Source organism: Otolemur garnettii, unplaced genomic scaffold (genome assembly GCF_000181295.1).
Source record: "Otolemur garnettii isolate 467f Iridium unplaced genomic scaffold, OtoGar3 scaffold00047, whole genome shotgun sequence".
Taxonomy (NCBI): domain Eukaryota; kingdom Metazoa; phylum Chordata; class Mammalia; order Primates; family Galagidae; genus Otolemur; species Otolemur garnettii.
In genome coordinates, this window is record NW_003852442.1 from 9,468,475 (window position 1) to 9,490,768 (window position 22,294).

General features: G+C 50.5%; 1 protein-coding gene across 1 annotated transcript; it reads right to left on the reverse strand.

Annotated features, from left to right (window-relative positions):
- Positions 1 to 4,403: 4,403 nt before the first annotated feature.
- ST3GAL2 (ST3 beta-galactoside alpha-2,3-sialyltransferase 2) lies at positions 4,404 to 20,062 on the reverse strand. The gene is made up of 6 exons (XM_003791370.3): positions 18,741 to 20,062; positions 15,352 to 15,545; positions 9,454 to 9,633; positions 7,991 to 8,036; positions 7,160 to 7,279; positions 4,404 to 5,519 (listed from the first exon to the last, which is right to left on the reverse strand). The coding sequence occupies exons 1-6, from the start codon at positions 19,077 to 19,079 to the stop codon at positions 5,346 to 5,348; spliced, it is 1,053 nt and encodes a 350-aa protein (XP_003791418.1). The 5' UTR covers positions 19,080 to 20,062; the 3' UTR covers positions 4,404 to 5,345.
- Between the last annotated feature and the right edge of the window lie 2,232 nt (positions 20,063 to 22,294).

Here is a 22,294-nt window from a genome sequence, read left to right on the forward strand (position 1 = left end):
AAAAAAAAAAAAAGAAATCTGGATTTCATGTCAGGGCTAGAAAAGCTTTCCTCATTCTAGTACTATAAAAACATTTATGCATGCTTTCTGTAGAGGCACTTCTTGGGGCAGTAATTTGATAAGTTCTTACAGATTTTTTTTTTTTTAAGTTGTAATTTTGCTCTCCTTTGGCTGTGAGCAATTCTGGTCTTACAGAGGGTGAGCATGTGGCAGAACTGTGTGAGCCTGAGCCAGAGTCATGGCCACCAAGGCAACGGGTAAGATGAGTGGGTGTGTTTTAAGAGCAGGTGCAAGACTGAGTGTGGAGAAGGTGGTGCTGGAGAGACTGCAAGGGTGGGAGGGCTTGGGCACCATGGCTGGGGTGAGTGGAAGGGGTTATAGCAAGATGCAAAGGGACAAGTTGAGGTGGGTGCTGTGAAGGGAGCAGGCTGGGCATGGAGAAGGAGGAAGAGAGGAGGCCAGGCAGAGTCAGAGCCATAGTTAGTTAAAGGGTTCAGTCGTTGACACCACTCTGACCCAAACAACAAGAGAGAAAATGGAAAAGTGGAGAACAGAAAACACCATTTGACTCAAAAACAAGATAAATATTTTCATGGGCTAGCAATGGAGCGAAAATACAAAGTGGTGAGGAGAGCTGAGGCGGAAAGCTCGTTGGGCTGCAGTCCAGACAAGAGACTAGCCTGAACTTAGATCCTGTGGCATCGAGGGGACTCTGCACTCTGACTGAGCCTGCTGTGACCTCCCCTGCGTGGTTGGACTTCAGGTGTGTTAAAGGCGCAGGCCCAGAACAGGGATAGGACAACTTGGAGCCCACCTTGTAACAGGTAAGTGACACTATTGACTGCCCAGCTGGTTCTGTGATAACCCCAAATCTCTGCTGGGTAGGAACCCCACAATCTCTGATAAGGTCAGCTGATCTTGTTCTAGAATAACAGCCCCTGGGGGTGGAGAGTTGGATGGAGCCAGGTGCTGTGAGCAAGCCAACTAGCATTGTGGGGAGAGAAAATTAGGAAGAAAAAACCTTTAACATGAACCTGAAAATCAGAATTCCAACTTTTTTTTTTTTGGCCAGGGATGGGTTTGAACCCACCACCTCTGGCATATGGGGCCAGCACCCCACTCTTTGAGCCACAGGTACCGCCCCAGAATTCCAACTTTAATGCTAATAAAGCCAACAACATCAAAAATTCCTGCCAACAACATCAAAAATTCCCCCAAGATAAAAATTTTATGGATGGTGCCTGTGGCTCAAAGGAGTTAGGGTGACAGCCCCACATACCAGAGGTGGTGGGTTCAAACCCAGCCCTAGCCAAAAACTGCAAAAAAAAAAAAAAAAAAAAAAATAGGCTTGGTGCCTGTGGCTCAAGTGGCTAAGGTGCCAGCCACATACACCTAAGGTGGCGGGTTCAAATCCAGCCCGGGCCCACCAAAACAATAATGATGGCTGCAACCAAAAAATAGCTGGGCATTGTGGCGGGCGCCTGTGGTCCCAGCTACTTGGGAGGCTGAGGCAGGAGACTCGCTTGAGCCCAGGAGTTGGAGGTTGCTGTGAGCTGTGATGCTATAGCACTCTACCCAGGGGGATAGCTTGAGGCTCTGTCTCAAAAAATAAATAATTTTATGGAATGCCTGATAAAGACTTTTAAGTATGTTGGGATGTTCAAAGAGAAAAAAAGAATATGTTTCACTTTTTAAAAGATCAAGAAATTGGCCAAGTACAGTGGCTCATGCCTGTAATCCCAGCACTCTGGAAGGACCAGGTGGGTAGATTGAGCTCAGGAGTTCAGACTAGCCTGAGCAAGAGTGAGATCCTGTCTCTACTAAAAATAAAATAAGCCAGGGGTTGTGGTGGGTGCTTGTAGTTGCAGATACTGGGGAGGCTGAGGCAGGAGGATTGCTTGAGCCCAGGAATTTGAGGTTGGTGTGAGCTAGGCTGATGCCATGGCACTCAACCCAGGACAACAGAGTAAGACTGTCTCAAAAAAAAAAAAAAAAAAAGCTTGGTATCCTAAGCCATGTGTCCTGCTGCAGGAACAGCTTGAGGACAACCCCCATGTTCATCTTCCATTTCCATTAAAAACTGAAAAGCCAGGGGCAGTGCTTGTGGCTCAAAGGAGTAGGACGCTGGCCCCATATGCTGGAGGTGGCAGGTTCAAACCCAGCCCCGGCCAAAAACTGCAAAAAAAAAAAAAAAACCTGAAAAGCCAGACCTAACCTCCCTTCCACTAGTAGAAAGGGAGACCAGGGACAGCCAGCTCCCAGCCTTGTTAACATCCCTTCCAGTTGGCTTCAGAACATTGTGTCCTGGGGTTGCGTCTTCTCCACAATCCCTGAGGGCTTACGTCCCATATGCCCAGTGCTCTCCACTGCTGGCTTCTGGCAGTAGCAGAATGTCAGCTTACCATGTGAGTAATGAAGCATATGTCACTGGAGCACAGCTCACGGAGGGTGGCAGGGAAAAGGTGCACAGGTAAGCAGAGAAGCCAGCAGTGGAGGAACTTTGCCTCCAGCAGCTCTCTCAGAAGCCACTATCCTATCCTATGTAGCACCCACAGTTGAGATGTTGGGTCCATGTTGTAGGAGGCTGTGGAGTGACAGCAGGATGTGCCAAATTGGGGAAAACCTGGCCCAGGTGAACTTGTCCCCAGGGGAGTGGGGATGGCCCAGCCTGTGGGCCATCAGAGCCTCTGACAAGACCTGAGACCCTGTGTTTACAGAGGGGTTTAAACAACTCCCCTGTGGGGAGTTGCTGCCAGGAATTTTAATGCATTCCTCTTTGGGGGGGAAAACTAAAGATGAAACAATGTATTTTTTTTTTCTTTTTGAGACTCTGAGACAATAGTCTCACTATGTCACCCTTTGTAGAGTGCTCTGGCGTAACAGCTCACAGCAACTTCAAATTCCTGGGCTCAAGTGATTCTCTTGCCTCAGCCTTCCTGGTAACTGAGACTACAGGTACCTGCCACAACACCCGGCTATGTTTTGTTTGTAGTTGTCATTGCTGTTTAGCTGGCCCAGAGCTGGGCTCGAACCTGCCACCTTTGGTGTATGTGGCTGGCACTTTAACCACTGTGCTACAGGCACCCAGCAGAGACAATGTATTTTTTAACCAAAATGTTCACATCTGTCAGATGTGTCTTACGGACTGTGGATGTTTAAACGGCAGGGGTGTCTAGGAATCATCTCGCCTCCCTCCCATATCCCCATTCTCAGATCTGCCTTCTTCCCATGATCATGCACATTTCAGAACAGGTCAAGGACTGTATGGTTTTGTTGTTCTTTTTAATTCAAAAAGAGAGAGGGAAGGAAATTAAAAACTTTAAATAACTATTGCAGAGAAGATCTGGGTTGGATGCTGGGACCTACATCTTCCAGAATGGGATTAATGGTTTAAACAAAAGTAGAAAAAGAAACAAAAAAGAAATAAATTACTCTGCTCAATACTGTTTGGCATAATTGCATTGTTTTTCATTTTCAAAACACTCAAAACAGCCTCTTCTGGAAGCGCTGAACTGAGCTGAGACTGACAAGAATGTCTGGTGCCTTTATTGTCTGGGACTGAGGGGGAAGCCCTGAGAGGCAGTCTGCAAAATCCCCCATCCACCCTTTTTCTTTACTCCTCCTAAGCTTGGAAGTGGGAAGCAACAGACAAGATGTAAGTTCTCAATATATTAATTCTTCTCATTGCCCACTGGCTATCCCAACCCTTCCGTAACAAAGTCCCCTGCTTGTCACTGTTCCCCCAGCCAGCTGTAGGAACTATACCAATGGCCAAAAGGCTGCTTAGTGGTGTCAACTGAGAAAAAGGGGGGCGTGTGTGTCATCACTGGTGGGAAAGGGGATCCTTTTAATGGTTGATTTGAGAGCTTCACAGAAGCCCTTTCTCCCTCCTAAATTTCCCCAACCTTGAAGGGTGAGCAGCTCCCTCTGGGGACCTAAGCTGGGTTCTGTTGTGCCAGCAGCTTCCAGCTGGAACCCCTGATGGTCAGTGTCCCAGCCCTTCTGGGTTTGGAGGGAGGAGGCAGGAGGTGAGCAGGGGGGCCTGTGGCAGGAGGCATGCAGTGGGCAATCTACTCCCACAAGGCTCCTGGCTACTGGCACAGCCAGCTCAGAATTTTAAAAGAATCTTTGTTGGTCAGCCATACCTGGTAGCTTCACGTTAACTAAATTATTGAGCCCGAAGCACAATCACCCCTAAGCAAGCATCACTCTGTGGGGTGAAGAGGAGGGAGGGGCATGCAGCGAGCAGCTGGGCTCCCCACCTCTGGCCTTCTATCCATAGTGCTGCTCTCCCTCCCTAAGCCAGCCAAAGATGAGGGAGAGAAACAGAGAGAGAGAAAGCAGCAGGGCCCCATCCCAGGGCAAGTTTTCTGATTTTTTTTTTTTCCAGAGCAACAAGGAGGCTGGTGAGGCCCAGGGCCTAAAGGAGAGACGCTAAAAAGGTTGTGGGTGAACAGAAGGGGCCGAGGGCACACGTGAGTAAGAAGCACCTTACATTGGATGTGACAGGGCTTCCTTGTCCCCTGCCCTGTTCCTTACACCTATGTTCCGGGGTAGGGCCCTACGCAAATGCCACCCCTAGCAAGGGCGAGACACGAAGCGCTGGGGTCAGATCAGAGGTGGTTCCAAGCGGGGGCCGGGGTGAGGGGCCCGTGGGGCCCCTCAGCGACCGCGTTTCTTTGGTGGGTTTGCACTCACCCTCTGGGACCAAAGGACAAAGGAAACGCGGCGCCTGGGGCCCTGCGGAGGCCTGAGCGATCGCGGAAACCGCCACTTTGCTCTCGGGGGGGGGGGGAAAAGCACCCCCAGGACCCCCCGGCCACTCCTCCACCTGCAGCAAGCCCAGCCGAGGCCCCACGGGACACCGCCCCACCGGAGTCAGGCCTCCGGCCGGCCAGTAACTACGATACTCCCGGCTGTGAACCCAGGGGAAGTACCACCAAGGCCAAGGCTACCTCTTTGCTTAGACCACAAGAAAACCAACCGAAAGCACAGGAGCGTAGAGATTGAGCGGCCGTAGGCCTGCCCCCAGAGGCCATTGATTGGAGGGGACGGGCCGAGTGCCGAAGTTCTCTTTGAGTCGCATGATTGGCTAGGAGAAACAAGCTTCACCCAACTGTAGCGCTGATTGGTGCCAGGCCCCAAAATTCATGATTGGCAGGGGTCGGCAGGCGCCCGCTGGGCTGCAGCATGATTGGTCCAGACCCCGCTCTGGCATCGCTCCCGATTGCCTGGCGACGCCCGGGGCGGGGCCCGCTCACCAGGCCACCGCCCTGGGGCTGGCTCCGAGTTCCGGGCCGGAGCACACACCCGAGCTAGGGCTGGGAGGGTCGGCAATGGCGGGCTCAGTTGCCTCGATAGACTTCGATCTTGCTGGCCTTGGCCAGCATGTCAATGATGTGTGCCTCGAAGTCTGCGTCATGCACGCCCGTCTTCCGGAACTCGCCCGCGTACCGGTTATTCTCCCAGTAGTGGTGCCAGTTGCCCCGGCTGTCGGCCCCGAACCCATACACGTTCACCTGCAAGGAAGGGTGGTTAGGGTCAGCTCACCATGCGACCATGGAGGACAGGGCAAGGGACGGCCTCCGGTCGTGGTGGAGGAGAAGGGGCCTTAGCGACAGACAACCTCCTGTGAGGCTGACTGGCTCCACTCGCGGAGTACGGGAGGTACCAGGGAGAGACAGGGGGACACCCAAGCCTGGCGCAAGGACACTGACTCACATGGGGAGAGACTTCTCTTTCCAGGTCTCCTTTCCGGCCCTTGCTAACTTCCGGGGTTTTTTTTAAATGGAGTACTTTTATTTGAAAGCTGATCAAGTACCCAGTACTATACAGTGCCCAACTTACTGGGAAAGGTGGGGTGTGCCCTTGTGGCACAATAGCCCCTGCTGCTAGTGAAATAGGGTGCTTTGATGATTAACTTGCATTTTTATTTATTTTCTTTTTTGAGACAGAGTCTCACTTTGTCACCCTGGATAGAGTGCCGTAGCATCACAGCTCACAGCAACCTCCAACTCTTGGACTCAAGCGATTCTCTTGCCTCAGCCTCCCAAGTAGTTGGGACTACAGGTACCTTGCACAACACCCGGCTATTTTTAGAGAGGAGGTATCTCTCTTGTTCAGGCCGGTCTCTAACTCCTGACCTTAAGCAATCCACCCTCCTCGGCCTCTCAAAGTGCTAGGATTGATTACAGACGTGAGTGAGTCACTACACCCACCCAGCATTAACCTGCAATTTTTTTTTTTTTTTTTGAGACAGAGCCTCAATCTGTTGCCCTGGGTAGAGTGCTGTGGCATCACAGCTCACAGCAACCCCCAACTCCTGGGCTCAAGCAATTCTCCTGCCTCTGCATCCCAAGTAGCTGGGACTACAGGCACCTGCCACAACGCCCAGCTATTTTTTTTTGGTTGCAGCTTCATTGTTGTTTGGCAGACCTGGGCTGGATTCAAACCCACCAGCTCAGGTGTATGTGGCTGGCACCTTAGCAGCTTGAGCCACAGGGTCCGAATACTTACATTTTTAACACAGAGTATGTCTAAAGCTCACAGCTGTGGGGGACAGCCATCTAGCTGAAATGTAATCACTCTTTCCATTCTATTTATGGTTATACTTACTTTTTCTTTCTGATAGAATACTATCATAGATGATATTACCTATTTCCTTTTTCAGTAATTTGACATTTTTTGTTCGCTTTTGAGACAAAGTCTCACTCGATTGCCCCAGCTAGACTGCCTTGGCATCATAGCTCAAACTTTGTGGTACAAGCAATCCTCCTGCCTCAGCTTGCCAAGTAGTGGGGACTACAGGCACCCACAACAACGCCTGACTAGAAATTTAACTTGTTGTTGTTGCAGTTTGGCTGGGGCTGGGTTTGAACCTGCCACCCTCGATATATGGGGTCAGTGCCTTACCCAGTGAGCCACAGGCACTGCCCTAATTTAACTTTTTAATGAATTGATTTCAGATTTGGTAAAATCTTGAAAGTGACAGTTTGGGAAATGTAGATCTATGCTTTGCAGCTTCGAGATGGGGGAAATCAAAGCCACAGGTTTCTATCTATAAAACATTCCTCTGGAAGCACTGCTAAGATCTAAGAAGGGCTGCATTCCCTCTGTTCCAGCCCATTGTTCCCACTACCCGTGGCTGGGGCCTACCCACCTCATCACACACATGCAGGGCAAAGAAGAGAACCAGCATCCCTGTGGAGGGGTACCGCCCGTGATGTTCAGTCCACCTGTCATGGATGTACTTGAAGAAAGCTGGGTTATAAATCTGGACCTGGGAGGGAAGAGGTAACAGGCACATGAGGGGTTTGGTGGCCCAGAGATTCAGGAAAGCCTCTGAGCAGCTTTTTTCTTTTCTTTTTTTCTTTTTTTGGAGACGATCTGTCTTTCTCAGCTAACTCACCATTTGAGGCCCTTCCACCTCACCAACCCCTCTTAGTCAAAATGTTCGATTAAAGGAATTCTACAATCTGGTCCCAGGAAGCTGCCTCCCAAGGTGATCCTGTCATCCATATTCACTCCCAGTTAACAAAGAGGCTCACAATCGGATCTGCCCTGGCATAGGGCACTGGCAATCCACAGCATCATAGCTTACAGAAACCTCAAACTCTTGGGCTCAGGCCTCCCACGTAGGTGGGACTATATCCATCCACCACAATGCTCAGCTATTTTTAGAGGTGGGGTCTCAATCTTGCTCAGGCTGGTCTCAAACTCCTGAGCTCAAGCGATCCACCTGCCCGGCCTTCCAGAGTATTAAGATTACAGGTGTGATCCACTATGACCTGCTCTGAGCAGCTTCTGCCAGTTCCTCCATGCCCACCAATGGACCTGTGTGTCCAAATTCCCCAGTTTCTGTGGCCACTGCTGGGGTCAGGCATCCCAGATGGGGACTGAGAAGGTTCTAGAAAGGAACTGGGGCATACCTGACTCACAGAACCAGGCACATGGGTCAGGTGAACAGTTTCCACTGATGTATGGAGCTTACCTTTTCTTTGTCCACTCGAAGGAAGGACTTCACTGGGGCATAGGTGCTGTAAACAGAAAGATAATACTTCAGATAGACCTGTGGGACCCAGGGGGGCCTCTCTTCCCTGCTCAGTCCTAGCAACTTCCAGACTGATCTGTTTCTAGCCGGTTCTCCCACTTTACTTCACTCCTGCAGGGTCTAGCTCAGAAGCCTTCACTGGCTCCCCACATCATTTAGGATAAAACAGGGATGTTTTAGATAAGCCCTGGGGCCTTCCATAATCCAGCTGCAACCTCCCCCCACCTATCTGCTGTGAGCTCTCCACTTGAGTTGACTGTTCATCTAAACTCAAATCTGTGTTCTCACCTCTGTCCTCTCTCTGTTCCCTTTGGTCTTGGCATGAGCTCCACTTGGTATTAGCCAACCTGCACCCTTCTCTGCAGAGCTATGGCACTTCAGCTCTATGGCACAGGTCTCCCAAAACAACACTATGAACACCTTAAAGTCAGTAAACTAAATTATACTTTTGTGTTTAGGTAAAACAAACTAAATGTCCATTGGTGTACAAATGGATGAACAGCCTTAAAAAATGGGAAATTCCGACACAAGTTACAACTTGAATGAATCTTGAAGACATTATGTTAAGAGAAATAAGCTAACACAAAAGGACAAAAATGGAATGATCCCTCTTACAGAGGCAAGTAGGAAAGCAGAATAAGGTTACCAAGGGTTGAGGGGAAGGAAGAATGGAGTTAGCATGTAATGTGTCCAGAGTTTCCATTTGGGTAAAATGTTCTGGACAGAGTGGTGATGGTTGTACAACAATGTGAATATGCTGACCTGTTCAATTTAAAATGGTCCCTTTTGTATTATGTAATTTTACTACACAACAAAATACATGATGCGACAGAGAGTAGACTGGTGGTTTCCCAAAGCTGGGGGCAGGTGGAGTGGAGTGATGGCTCACATGCATGGGGTATCAGTAGAACTTTAAAGATCTTTAAAACATAAAATATTGTAAAAGTTATTATGATCATGGTTACAAAACTCTGTGAATATACTAAAAGTCAACAAATTATACACTTTAAGTGGGTGAGTCATGTGGCATGTAAATTTTATCTTGATAAAGCTGTTATGCAATACTTAGTGAATTGGATTTCCCATGGTTCCTGGCTGGGATGGGACAATTATCCTCAAAGACAGTCGTCAGAAGGCAGCGTTCCCTCAGTCAGGAGCCACATCCCAGAAAGGAGACCCAAAGCAGATGGTCCTTTCCTCACTTCTGGCTGGATGGCACCATGCAGGAAGTGATAAGGAACAAACTGTGCCCTCAGCTAACTCACCATTTGAGGCCCTCCCACCTCACCAGCCCTGTCTTGGTCAAAATGTTCGATTAAAGGAATTCTACAATCTGGTCCCCAGGAAGCTGCCTCCCAAGGTGATCCTGTCATCCATATTCACTCCCAGTTAAAGAGGCTCACAATCGGATCTGCCCCGTGGATAGGGCACTGGCAATCCACAGTAAGTCCAGGGCCTTGAAGGGCACCAACACAAAGCTGACATTGGCAGGCAGATTCTTGGCACTCTCAGGGTACATGAAATGATGGGTGGTTCGGCTGCCAACATCCTGCTCAAAGCCCACAGTTGGTGCCTGATTCATTCTGCAAGGAGGAGAGGGTGACATAAGACACTGGTACAAGATTTTTAGAGGACAATTTAGTGCTACCTATCAAAAATGGATAATAAAAAGTAGACTGAAGGCCAGGCACAGTGGTTCATGCCCATAATCCCGGCACTTTGGGAGGCAAAGATGGGAGGATTGCTTGCAGCTGGGAGTTCTAGACCAGTCTGAACAAGAAAGAGACCCAATCTCTACAAAATATAGAAAAATCAACTCAGTGTGATGATATGCACCTTTAGTCCCTGCTACTTGGGAAACTAAGACAGGATTGCTTGAGCCCATGAGTGTGAGGTTGCAGTGAGCTAGACTGTGCCACTGCCCTATAGCAGGGACAATAGGGAAGACCCTGCCTCAAAACAACAAAAAACAAGAGAGAACTGATTAACACACTTTGGCACATTCATATAATGGAATACTATGTGGACATCAGATTCAATGAAGTAAATTTACATGTGCTAGTAAAAAAACTATTCTATTAAAAAGAAGTGTTAAGTGTCCCACTTCTTTTAATATATAAATTTTAGTACCTACTATGTGCAGCAAGAGGAAATTACAACACAGGAAAGGGGAAAAATGAAACAAAAACATACTTTTGTATACGAATAGAAAAAGTCCAGAATAATATTAAAATTGTTAACAATGGTTACTCTCAGGAAATGGGATTGGGGAGATTAACTTTTTTTTTTTGAGACAGAGTCTCAAGCTGTCACCCTGGGTAGAGTACTGTGGCATCACAGCTCACAACTCCAACTCCTGGGTTCAAATGATTCTCCTGCCTCAGCCTCCCAAGTAGCTGGGACTACAGGTGCCCGCCACACTGCCTGGCTATTTTTGGTTGTAGTTGTCATTGTTTTTGGCAAGCCCGGGCTGGATTGGAACCCGCCAGCTCAGGTCTATGTGGCTGGTGCCTTAGCCGCTTGATCCATAGGCTCCAAGCCTAAAGATTAACTTTTTTATTGTATACATTTCTGTTTGCGTTTGAATTTTTTTTTTGAGACAGTATCTCTGTCACTCATAGCTCACAGCAACCTCAAGCTTCTGGGCTCAAGTGAGCCGCCTGCTTTAGTCTCCCAAGTAGCTGGGACTACAGTTACCAATCCAGCTAATGTTTCTTTTCTTTTTCTTTTCCTTTTTTTTTTTTGAGACAAAGTCTCACTCTTGCTCAGGCTGGTCTCAAACTTCCAAGCTTAAGCAATCCACCTGCCTTGACCTCCCAGAGTGCTAGGATTACAGGCATGAGCCACTATGCCCAGCCTAAGTTTTCAATTTTTTATGTAAACAGAGTCTCCCTCTTGTTCACACTGGTCTCAAATTCCTGCCCTTGAATAATCCTTAGCCTTAGAATGATAGATATGAGCCACCATACCATAACCTTTTTTGTTCAATACCAAGTATGTACTTTTATGAATTTTTTCTAAGAGACAGGGTCTCACCATGTTGCCCAGGCTGGACTCTTAAGCTCAAATTCTTAGACTCAAGTAATCCTCCCATGTTAGCATCCTGCGTAGCTGGGATTAAGGGTGTATACTACTGCACCCAGCCTACTTTGGTGATTTTTAATATATATATTTATATATACATTTATATATAAATTTTATATATATATATATATATATATATATTAGACAGATTCTCACTTTGTCACCCTTGATTAGAGTGCTATGGCATCATAGCTCACAGCAACCTCCAACTCTTGGGCTCAAGTGTTGATTGAGCCTCCCAAAGTAGCTAGGACTGAATCTCTTGATTTAGCCTCCCAAGTAAGCTAGAATTATAGGTACCTACCACAACGCTCAGTTATTTTAAGAGATGGGGTCTCACTCTTGCTCAGGCTGATCTCAAACCCGTGAGCTCAGGAAAATCCACCTGCCTTAGCTTCCAGATTGCTAGGATTATAGGTGCAAGCCACTGCGTCTGGCCTTAAATATTTATCTTTTGAGATGAAGTCTTGCTCTGTTGCCCAGGCTGGTGTCGAACTCTTTGGCTCAGACAATCCTCTCACCTCAGCCTTCCAAATTGCTAGGATTATAGGAGTGAGTCGCTGTGCCCAGATTATAATTTTTTGTAAAGAAAGAACAGAACAGCCTTCCACAGCTTCCAACTTACCTGGCTGTTCTGCCCTCTCTGCTTGGCAGTGAAAGTAAGATAAGTCTAGGCATTCCCTTGGGCTGGATGGAAGCCTCTATTCTGCTACCCACAGAACCCTGTTCCTTGATTGCCCTAACACTCTAAGGCCAAGCAGAATGCCCCGAATTCTAAGGGTATCCACCCTGGCTATCTTTCAGGTGATGCAATGTGCCATCTCTCCTGGTTTCCAGACAGTGAACATAGGCCTCTACCTCCCTGGGCATAGCAAGCCACGAAGGCTTCTACTTCCTTTCAACTTGTGCAAAACACAGGATAAATAAAATCAAAGCTCCCCGTTTTGGTAAGCATCTCACATAAGAGATGAACCTGCTTTAAACCTGTTGGTCTTGTCTTTTCTGCTCAGACTATTATGCAGATATTCGTGTCTCACAGGCCACCTGGTAGAATCATGACTACCAAGGTGGGGTGACACAGAGGTCCAGGAGGAAGGTAGCGAAGTAGTTAGCTTTTTGTGCCACTTCTGTAAAACCAGCACAAATGTTCCCTGTCCTTGCAGTGGCTGGACCATTAGGTGGCTGGGTGAGGGCTCCCTGCACTACAGAAGCTCCCATGTTGGCTTCCTTGCTCCCATCACTCCCCGCCGCCCCCAGCAAGGGGGGCTGGGAGGGCCGCAGGCTGCTGTCCAGGATGCTCCCAACACCATGTCTCCTACCTCTGTTTTTTCCTTTCTGGAGGGACTGGAAGATGCACTGGGGTGGGAGTGCACTAGGCCCACACATATGCCTAGAATCTTTCTTACAGAATCCTCTGTCCTTATAACAGGACCTAGCAACTAGATCCATACCTTTTGATGAACTGCCCCTCTGCTACCTGTTTCAGTGCCCTTCTGGTCTCTTGGTCCTTTTTTTTTTTTTTGAGACAGAGCCTCAAGCTGCCCTGGGTAGAGTTAGAGTGCTGTGGCATCATAGCTCACAGCAACCTCCAACTCCTGCACTCAAGCGATTCTCCTGTCCCTGCCTCCCAAGTAGCTGGGACTACAGGCGCCTGCCACGATGCCCAGATATTTTTTGGATGCAGCTGTCATTGTTGCCTGGGCTGGATTGGAACCCGCCAGCTCAGGTGTATATGGCTGGCGCCTTAGCCACTTGAGCCACAGGTGCCGAGCCTGTCTTTAGGGTTTGTTGACATATCTCCTAGACCTTGAGGCACCAAGAAGTATCTTTCCCCACCCATGAATAACTCTCAGCAGTTTGTGGAGTTGCTGCTGTAGCTCCACACAAAGGCACTGGTGTCCTAAGGTCACCATAGCTACAGTCTGAATCTGCCCCCTGCCAAGTCACCCCCAGGGTCTGTAAAGAGCAGAGCAGGTAGGGAGGAAGCCTTAACAGTGAGGTGTCAGCTGCCTGGAATATGGCAAGGGGTAAGCAGGAGGTGAAATAATTGGGTTGGTCACTCAGGTTGGCAAGGGCCTGGGCTGGGCAGGAGCTGGGGTCAAGTAGGACCTAAGAAAATAACTTCATCTTAGCAGATGGAGAAACCGAGCTGGTCCTGCAGCTCAAAGGGTTGCTGCTACCCCAGGTTGGCTTCTGAAGACTGCCTTCTCCACTGAACTGGCAGCCTGAGCTTCCTCCAATCCCTCCTTGGACCTGTCAGCCAGGATCACCCTGCCTCCCACACAGCAGGTAGCCCTGCTGCAGGGCCTGCCCCCTTCACTGCCCCCACTGTTGGCTAGGCACCAGCTTCCAAACATCTGGGAATGAGGGAACAGAAAGAGTTTCATAGCCTCTAAGGGAAAGGGGAGATGTGGCACTTTAGTGGGGGCAGGACTGTTTTGAGGCTCTGATTCATTCTAGAGAAGCCAAGCCCTGGAAAGAGGCCAAAGCAGGACAGAGAAGATGAACTGTATCTCCAGGACTAAGGAGCAAAATAGTCTAGAAATCTGACTGTCCCTGGCTGCCTCCAGGGGCCAAAGCAGCTTTTGGGGGCAGGGAGGATGTACTATCTCGTTTAGGGTTGCTGTCTGGGTGTCTAGTCGTCTTTTTTCAATTCATCCGTTCATGGGGTACCCACTGTCTCCTAAGCACCATTCTAGAAGCTGTGGATATATCTGGCCAGGTGAGACAGAAATAGCTCAACTCCATCTGGGTAGTCAGCAGGGCTCAGAGGACATGCAGGAGAGGAGGCAACTGGGGGGAGGGGAAACTGGACGATCAGGCTATTATCTCACTGTAACTCAGCTCAGCTCTCCCAAGGGGTCTTGTTTCTAGGGTGGGAATCCTCCCTACTTCTTCCACGCCAAGTTATGCATACAATCAGAGTCACCTCCACTGCCATCTGGCTCCTGTACAGACCAACAGACTGTCACCTGAGTCACCCCTTGGAGAAAGCAATTCTGGGTCTACCCCATTATACCGCATCTCCTAGCCTGGCCCCTTCAAGGGAGCATCTACAAATTTCCTTCTTCCACCTGGCCTGCCCAGCTGAGTACCACCCAGCTGTCACAGCAGCCAAACCTTTTGGACCTCCACCCTGGAGCTTCCCAACCATCAGTGCGATGCCTAATGAGAGCTCCCACTTGTTTCAGGTGGCCTGGGAGGCAGGCACAGGGAGAGCATTTTCCTGGGTTTCCCTAAGTGCCCCAGGGCCACAGAGTGATGGAGTGACAGATGCCTCATCCTCCAACCATCAGTCACCATTTCCAGCTCCCATCTCACCTCCCTCCTATTTGAAGAGCCAGCAGATGGAAGATGGAGATATTCTCAGATGGCTCTGGGGTCCTGCATCAGGTCCATCCTCCTCTCCCTATTTACCACCACTTCCCAACATGAGGAAGGTCTTGCAAGGAATGTTGAAAGCCTCAGAGACATAGTGCTGCTTCCTCAGTGTTGCTATAGAGACAGCAACAGTTTCTCAGACAAAGCCCTCCCTTCTGCCTCCTGGGAAACCTGGTCTTTCTGCAATGCTCATCCTGAGCCATGTGTGAAAACTGGGCATTTTCAGCATGTCTAGTCTTTAGGCTCTTCCTTCACCAAGGAGGGGATGGATCCCACCGTGGGATTTCCTGTCCCCAGCCAAGTCGATAAAGGAAATAGAAACACCTGGGCTCAGGAGCAGGGGCAGCACATTACTCCCTTTCACACCCAGGCTTGCTCTGTGTCGCCTGTCTGAACACAGCACCCTCCCGGCCCTCCTGGCCATCCCCCTCTCCTCTCTGCTGGGCACAGATGTCTAGGATGAATGAGCCCAGAGCAAGCACTGAATGGCTCCATTTTGCACCTACGGCCTCTGTCTTCTGTGAGTTTGCCAGAAATAATCACCTGTTGCTATTAAGAAAGATGCTAGTTTGGTTTAGGGCCCTTGCTCTTGGTCTACTGGCTGAGATTTTTCACCAAACATCAGCCAGCCAAGAGTCAAGTTTCTGTTTTTTTCAGAGGAATTCAGAGCCTTGGAAACTGATTGTTGGCCTCAAGTGAAGTTTGGCTTTGGAATTCTGCCCCGCCCGCCATCGCCAACAGACAAAGAGAGCCCACCTGTCCCGGAAGGCTCAGCATCCCACAGCTGACAAGGCCAAGCAGGCCAGCCCCCCTCCTGCAGGCTCTGCAGGGCTCACCTCATGATGAAGTTGTGTCCATCCACATCCTGCCCGTAGCCAGAGCCCCGCAGGTTGCCCGAGTTGCCCACCACGGCACAGCGCCGGCACTGGTGGGGGTCGCGGACACGGTAAGGGTTCTCACCCGGTACTATCTGGAACAGCTTCTCCAGCACCTCGTTAGTGTTGTGTGATTTGAACTGGGGCTGCAACATCTGTAAGAGGGAAAAAAGAGGCAGGTGGAGGAGGGACTCCGGCCTCCGGTCCGCTGCCCTCGCCCCTAGCGTCCACGCACATGGACCTCTTTATCCAGGGCTCCTCCATCAGGCAGTCGGGAACTCGCTGGTTATGTGTGAGTCCCACTGTTCAGGGACCCAGAGCCCTGCTAGTCATGGAGCTGTTCTCAGCACTCACTGGAAGGGCGCTCGGGGTCAAGGTGCCCGGCAGCACATTCTCCAGGGATCTGCAGACCGGTGTTGCGAGGCCCAGCAGCTTCCTTCAAAGGCTCTTTCTCAAGCAGCCTACAGGGGGCGCCCCGAGACTCGGCCTGACGGGGCTACTAGCGCCGCTTCCAAGCAACGTTACTTGGACACCCGGAGCGGCTCCCTGAGCCCTCGGGAAAGGGCAGAGAGGCAAATAAATACTTTCGCAGTCAGAATAGCTGAAATAAAACTGGTTCTCCCCATCTCCAGCAAGAACAGGTGCGGCAATCAAATGCCTACGGTCCAAACACCGGGAGCAGAGGGCGGGTGGAGCCCATGGCAAAATGGAGATCCTGAACTTCATCAAAAAGGGACAACTGGACTGGGCGCGGTGGCTCGCGCCTGTAATCGCAGCACTCTGGGAGACCAAGATGGGTGGATCCCTTGAACCCAGGAGTTCGAGACCAGCCTGAGCAAAAGCAAGACACTCCCCACCTCGCCTATTTTCTAAAAATAGAAAAACTAGCTGGGAGTTGTGGCAGCAGTCTCATCTACTTTGGAGGCTGAGGCACGAGGATCACTCTAACAGAGTTTGAAGTTGCTGTGAGCTGTGAACTATGGACACCAAGGGACTCTACCCCCGGGGACAGAGTGAGATTCTGTCTTATCCAAAAAAAAAAGTGAGCTGTGACACCACGGCACTCTACTGAGGGCGAGAAAGTGAGACTGTCTCTAAAAAAAAAAAAAAAAAAACCCAAACCCCCCCCAAAGGGGGCGACTTCAGCTGGCTGTTGCCGTGTGGATCATGAACCTAGAAGGGCCAAATTTTCCAATTTTTCAAAATAAGCTGAACTATCTTGATTTCTAAATGTTACCTAATGCAATTTTCTTTCTTTTTTTTTTTTGGATAGAGTCTCAGTATGTCGCCCTTGGTAGAGTGCTATGGTGTCACAGCTCACAACAACCTCAAACTCTTGGGCTTAAGTGATTCTCTTACCTCAGCCTCCCAAGTAGCTGGGACTACAGACACCAGCTGTAATGCCTGTCTTTTGTTGTTGTTGTTGTTGTTTAGCAGGCCCAGGCAGGGTTCAAACCCACCAGCCCTGGTACATGTGGCCAGTGCCCTAACTACTGAGCTACAGGTGCTGAGCCATTAATAGAATTTTTTTTTTTTTTTTTGCATATGAGGCCAGCGCCCTCCTCCTTTGAGCTGCAGGTGCCACCCACTAATGGAATATTTTTAAAACATCAAGTGAACTTGGACTTGGCCCATGGGCCACCAATTGGTAATGTCAAAAATAGGGCTTTAAAATATTCTCTGGATGGATGGGTGGCGCCTGTGGCTCAAGGAGTAGGGCACCAGGCCCATATGCCAAGGGTGGTGGGTTCAAACCCAACCGTAGCCAAAAAATATATATAAATATATATTCTGTGGATGGAGCCATAACTCCATGGTGTGTGGCTAACAGAAGCTGCTCAAGGGATGGGAGATCTTTCTGGAGAGAGAGTTTGGCTCTGAGACAAGAATTCCCATGTTCATGGCAAAAGAGGGTGGCTGTGGGAAACAGGAGAGAAGTATATTAGCTGCTGAGTTCCATCCTCTGAGCAGGAGGCCGTGCCTGTTTGCTGGGCATTTTCCATTGCCCAGAGTCCTGTCCTGGCCTAATATGGCCATCACTGAGACTATGACCTTGGGCAAACCCTGGGTACTCTCTGAACCTTGACTTCCTCCATGAAATGAAGGCTATGACTCTGAGCAATGGGCAGCACCTTTTGGGGCTCCAGTCTGTCCTGGAAGGACCCAAGGGGCTCCTGGTGACCCCCTCCTCTGCAGACCCTGGCCTTGGGTTCTCTGAGAAAGAAGGCAGCTTCCGGCTCAGCACCTGTGGCTCAAGTGGCTAAGGCGCCAGCCACATACACCTAAGGTGGCAGGTTCGAATCCAGCCGGGGCCCGCCAAACAACAATGACAGCTGCAACTAAAAAAAAAATAGCCAGGTGTTGTGGGCCTGTGGTCCCAGCAACTTGGGAGGCAGAGGCAGGAGACTCGCTTGAGCCCAGGAGTTGGAGGTTGCTGTGAGCTGTGATGCCATGGCACTCTACCCAGAGGGACAGCTTGAGGCTCTGTCTCAAAAAACAGAAGGCAGCTTTTGTTCTGATAAGCCTGGTCATCGGCTCATCCTCACATTGTCTCTGAACTGAGAAAACGGGAGGTCATGCTCTCTGAGAGCAGAGCAGGGAATTTAGGGAGCTGGAGAGGGCCCCAGTCTGGGGCCCACCTGTGATGACACATGGCAACCAGATGGCCTGTAGAGCCTGTGAGTGTTGCTGCAAAGTCTGCAGGGCTAGGTGGAAGACTTAGAAGAAAGGTAACCTACTGGGAGGATGGGTGGACAGGACCTGTGCACAGAATCCCCAGCCCTACAGTATATGAGGCTTTCTCATCCCAGCCCAGCAATCAAAGAACCAAACAAGTGGCTCTTGTGTTTGCAATTATTTTGAGCCAACATTTACAAATTAGGATATTTAGTAAAAAAAAAATCTAGATTTCTGGGTTTTCTTAAAAGGTCAGCACATGCAGTAGCGTGAGCTACATCCTTGCACAGCAATCACCCTGGAGCCCAAGGGCCAGCTGCCTCCTTCATGAAGGCAGGCCCCCCCAGGCCAGGCACCTCACTTCTTGACACCTTCTCATTCATTTCCCTTGCTACCTGCCTAGTCCAGAAGGCACTTCTGGCCTATGCCTGGCTCCTATTGGCACTAGAAAATATTAGTTCTCTATCCTTCCAAGCCAAAGCTTGCTGTGCTCTCCAGTAATCTGTGATCCTTATACACATCTCTGGTCAACTGGGCCTCAAGCTTTGTCAAGACTCAGGGAGCCAGAAGACAGCCCTACTCCAAGAGGGGGTTTTAAGAGTGACTCCAAACCAGGGAGCCAGGTCCCTGGAGAGGGGACAGCCAAGGAAGGCTAAAGGGGCAATAGCTCTCACCATCCACCACCTCTGGACATCCGGGGGAAGGTCCATGTTCTCTCGGGTCCAGACAGGGGAGATGTTGCTGTCAAAGTGGCTGTCAAACCAGTCAGAGGAGCCCGCATCACCCATGCAGCGGTGGCAGGCACAGCTCTTGCCGGCAAGCCCTTCCTTGCTGAGGCGCTGCAAGCCAGCATAGCCGGGCACCAGCTTCACCCGGTGGGTGCCACCCAGGGCCCCCGAGTCCAGGTAGGGCAGGGTGGCCATGCTGTGGTGCGAGTAGGTGAAGAGCAGAGACATGATGAACACCAGCAGGAAGGCCACAGAGAGGAACCACACCCGCAGGGAGCACTTCATGGTGCTGGCAGGCAGGCAGCTGTCACCGTGGCCACTCCTTTCCCAGCCCACTGAGGGACCAAACACGGCACAGCCTACCTATTCTGGCACTACGTGCAAAGGGCATAGGGGCATGTGGGCATAGGGGACAGCAGCAGGGGTCGCTCACCCACACCCTCCTTCAAGGTAAGGAGAAAGCACGTCAGCAGGAGTGGCCGCCCTGTCCCTGAGCCACTTGGGCCCCTGCTTAGGGCTTCATTGGGTCTCTCCGTCACTAGCTAGGCCACAGAGGTTCTGCCTCTCCCGCTGGCCTGGTGAGGGGGAGGTCAGTCCATCCCAGCCCTCTAGTCCCTTGGGATTGCTGGCTGCCAGCTCTGGGGGGGGCCCTCTTTGGTGGCTTGAAACAATCCAGTCTGGAGCAGTTGGGGTCCTTGTGGTTCATGGGCAGACACCGAGGCAGCCCCTCGTCCCCTGCAGTGGGGAATCCTCGTCTTCCAATCACAGTAGAGAGCACGTGGGCTTCAGGGGACCTGGGTTTTTCCCTTCAAGAATCATCCCCAGCTTAGAAGGCCCAACCCCTCTGCCAGAGGAGGGTAACCAGACTCCAATCCTGAGAAGAGAAAAACAGGAAGCGCTGAGGGTGTCAAAAGACTTTGCAGCAGAGACCAAGATCCTCCTTGCAGTGGGTTCTGCCTTTCTGCTTCCCATTCAAGGCGCTGGTTCCTTTTCTCCTGGTGGCCACCACCCCTACTGGATGTGCATCAGGGTCACAAAGCACCTATGCCTGCTGCAGGGTCCTCTGGGGCTGGGAACAGCTGCTGCTCAGTGGGTGCTGTGTCCAACACTGTCTGGTTAGCCGAGTGTCCAGGCCTTCTCCCTGATATCACTGGCCCAGGCCAGCACTGCTCCCCCGAAGCCAGCCTGTCTTGCTGTTAGTTCACAGTAATCCACTGGCAGGTTCCCTGTCACTTGCCAGGTGCCAGGCTGCTGCAGCATGACCCTGAAACTGCAGATAGGAAAAATAATGTGCAGATAAATTGCAGAGGCACCCAGGCTATGCTCCAGCCCCACACCCCTCCCCAAGTCCCAGAGGGTACAAAGCTGGCAGGAGAAGATTCACCTACTTAATCAGAGGGTGGACAAAAGCAAGGGTTCTCCCCTCTAAATCTGCACAGATAGCATTGCTCTGCTGAGTCTGGGGCCTCAGAGGACTAGATTAGCCCTTCGTCCTCACTTCTTAGCCAGAAGGCAAACAAGCAGTAAGGTACAGTGATTTCCCAGAGTCACACCTCAAATCAACACAGTTCCTGTCCAGCTGTGAGCAGTTAATTTCAGGTGAAACCTAAGAGAAAACAGCCCAGAGAAAGTCCCAGAGGACTGTGAACACTGACTCCCTGACACTCCCCATAGAAGGCCCCTCCCAGAAGGACAGGCTGGGCCTGGTCCCTGTGACTGCCCTTCTCCCAGCTGTGGATTACAGATGAGCCACTGCTGGGTAAGCTTGGTGAACCGTGAATAATCCTCCCCGCTCTAGTGTTGGGGGAGGATGGGACTGCACGGGAGATGAGATTGATGGGCTCAGTACCACACCACCAATCAGCCCTTTGGGCAATTCATCTGTCCATACAGGTAAAGAACTTCAGGGTCCCTGGGAGCACTCAGAGCCTGAGGCCCCATGCTGCCCTGGCAGGCAGAACAGAGAAAAAAGGCCACCTATGGGGCAGTTTGAGTGTCAGCCCTAAGGAAAGGAGCTAGAATCCATGCCAGCACAGGCAGCCTGAGCAAGAGTGGAGGGCATGCTGAGAGGGCAGAGCCTGAGCACTGAGCAGGCCCCCACCCTTCCTCTTTCCCCTCTGCAGAGCTGGCAAGCCTGGTTCTGACAGCCCAGCCCTGCTCCCTGATTAAGCTCCAGCCCTACCAGGGCTCTCTGACTACATCCAGCAGCTAGCTGTAGAGAAGGTCTCTCAGGCTCTGTGCTGAAGAAACCCAGGGGTTGGCATGGTGGCTCATGTCTGTAATCCCAGCACTCTGGGAGGCTGAGGCGGGCGGATTCCCTGAACTCACAGGTTCGAGACCAGCCTGAGCAAGAGTGAGACCCCCCCCCATCTCTAAAAATAGCCGGGTGTTGTGGTGGGAGCCTGTAGTCCCAGCTACTCAGGAAGCTGAGGCAAGAGAATAATCACTTCAGCCCAGAAGTTTGAGGTTGCTGTGAGCTATGATACCACTGCACTCTATTAAAGGCAACAAAGTGAGACTCCATCTCAAAAAAAAACCTAGATGCCCCTCCATTTGTAACACCTCAAGTTTTTTGTTTTTGTTTTTGAGACAGAGCCTCAAGCTATTCCCCTGGGTAGAGTGCTGTAGCATCACAGCTCACAGCAACCTCAACTCCTGGGCTCAAGCGAGTCTCCTGCCTCCGCCTCCCAAGTAGCTGGGACCACAGTTGCCTGCCACAACACCTGGCCATTTTTGATTGCAGCCGTCATTGTTGTTTGGTGGGCCTGGCTGGATTCGAACCCACCACCTTAGATGTATGTGGCTGGCGCCTTAGCCACTTGAGCCACAGGTACCGAGCCACACCTCAAGTTTTAAGGTCAACTCAAACCACAAAGCCAGCAGGGAACAGAACTAGCCCATCACAATAAAGAGGACAATACTCAGGGTGGGAAAATGATGCTCACCCTGTGTGGAAAATGAAAAAGTGGGCTGGGTGCCTGTAGCTCAATGTTAGAGTGTCAGTCCTGAGCATCAGGGCTACCGGGTTCAAACCTAGCCAGGGCCTGCTAAACAAGGAAATTAAAAAAAAAAGAAAGAAAGAAAATGAAAAAGTGAAGGAACTTACCTAAAACCACAATCTTGTGAGTGGAGATGAGCTTGGGACAGCCAAAGCACAGAAAGAAGCCCATGAACTCCTTGAACTACCAGGGCTCAGGGTGAGTGGGGAGGAGAGACACGGAGCTAGCTTTCTAAGGTCAGGAGTGAGGCCCGCCCACAGCCCTCCCCTGGGGTCCTGGCTCACTTCCACAGAGTCCCCAGGAGCACTGGCTCAAAGGTGTTTCTTCCAGTGTTCCACTGTGCCCATTTGGCAGGTCCTACTCTGGGCATGGCCTTGGCTGAATGGTCTGTAATTAGGAAGGCAGGTCATTGTCTCTTCCGACCCTCCTTTGCTGGTTGCCATGCCCAATGCCCAAGGAAAAGAACTTGGGTATTTTTGGGGTTTTTTTTTTTTTTTTTTT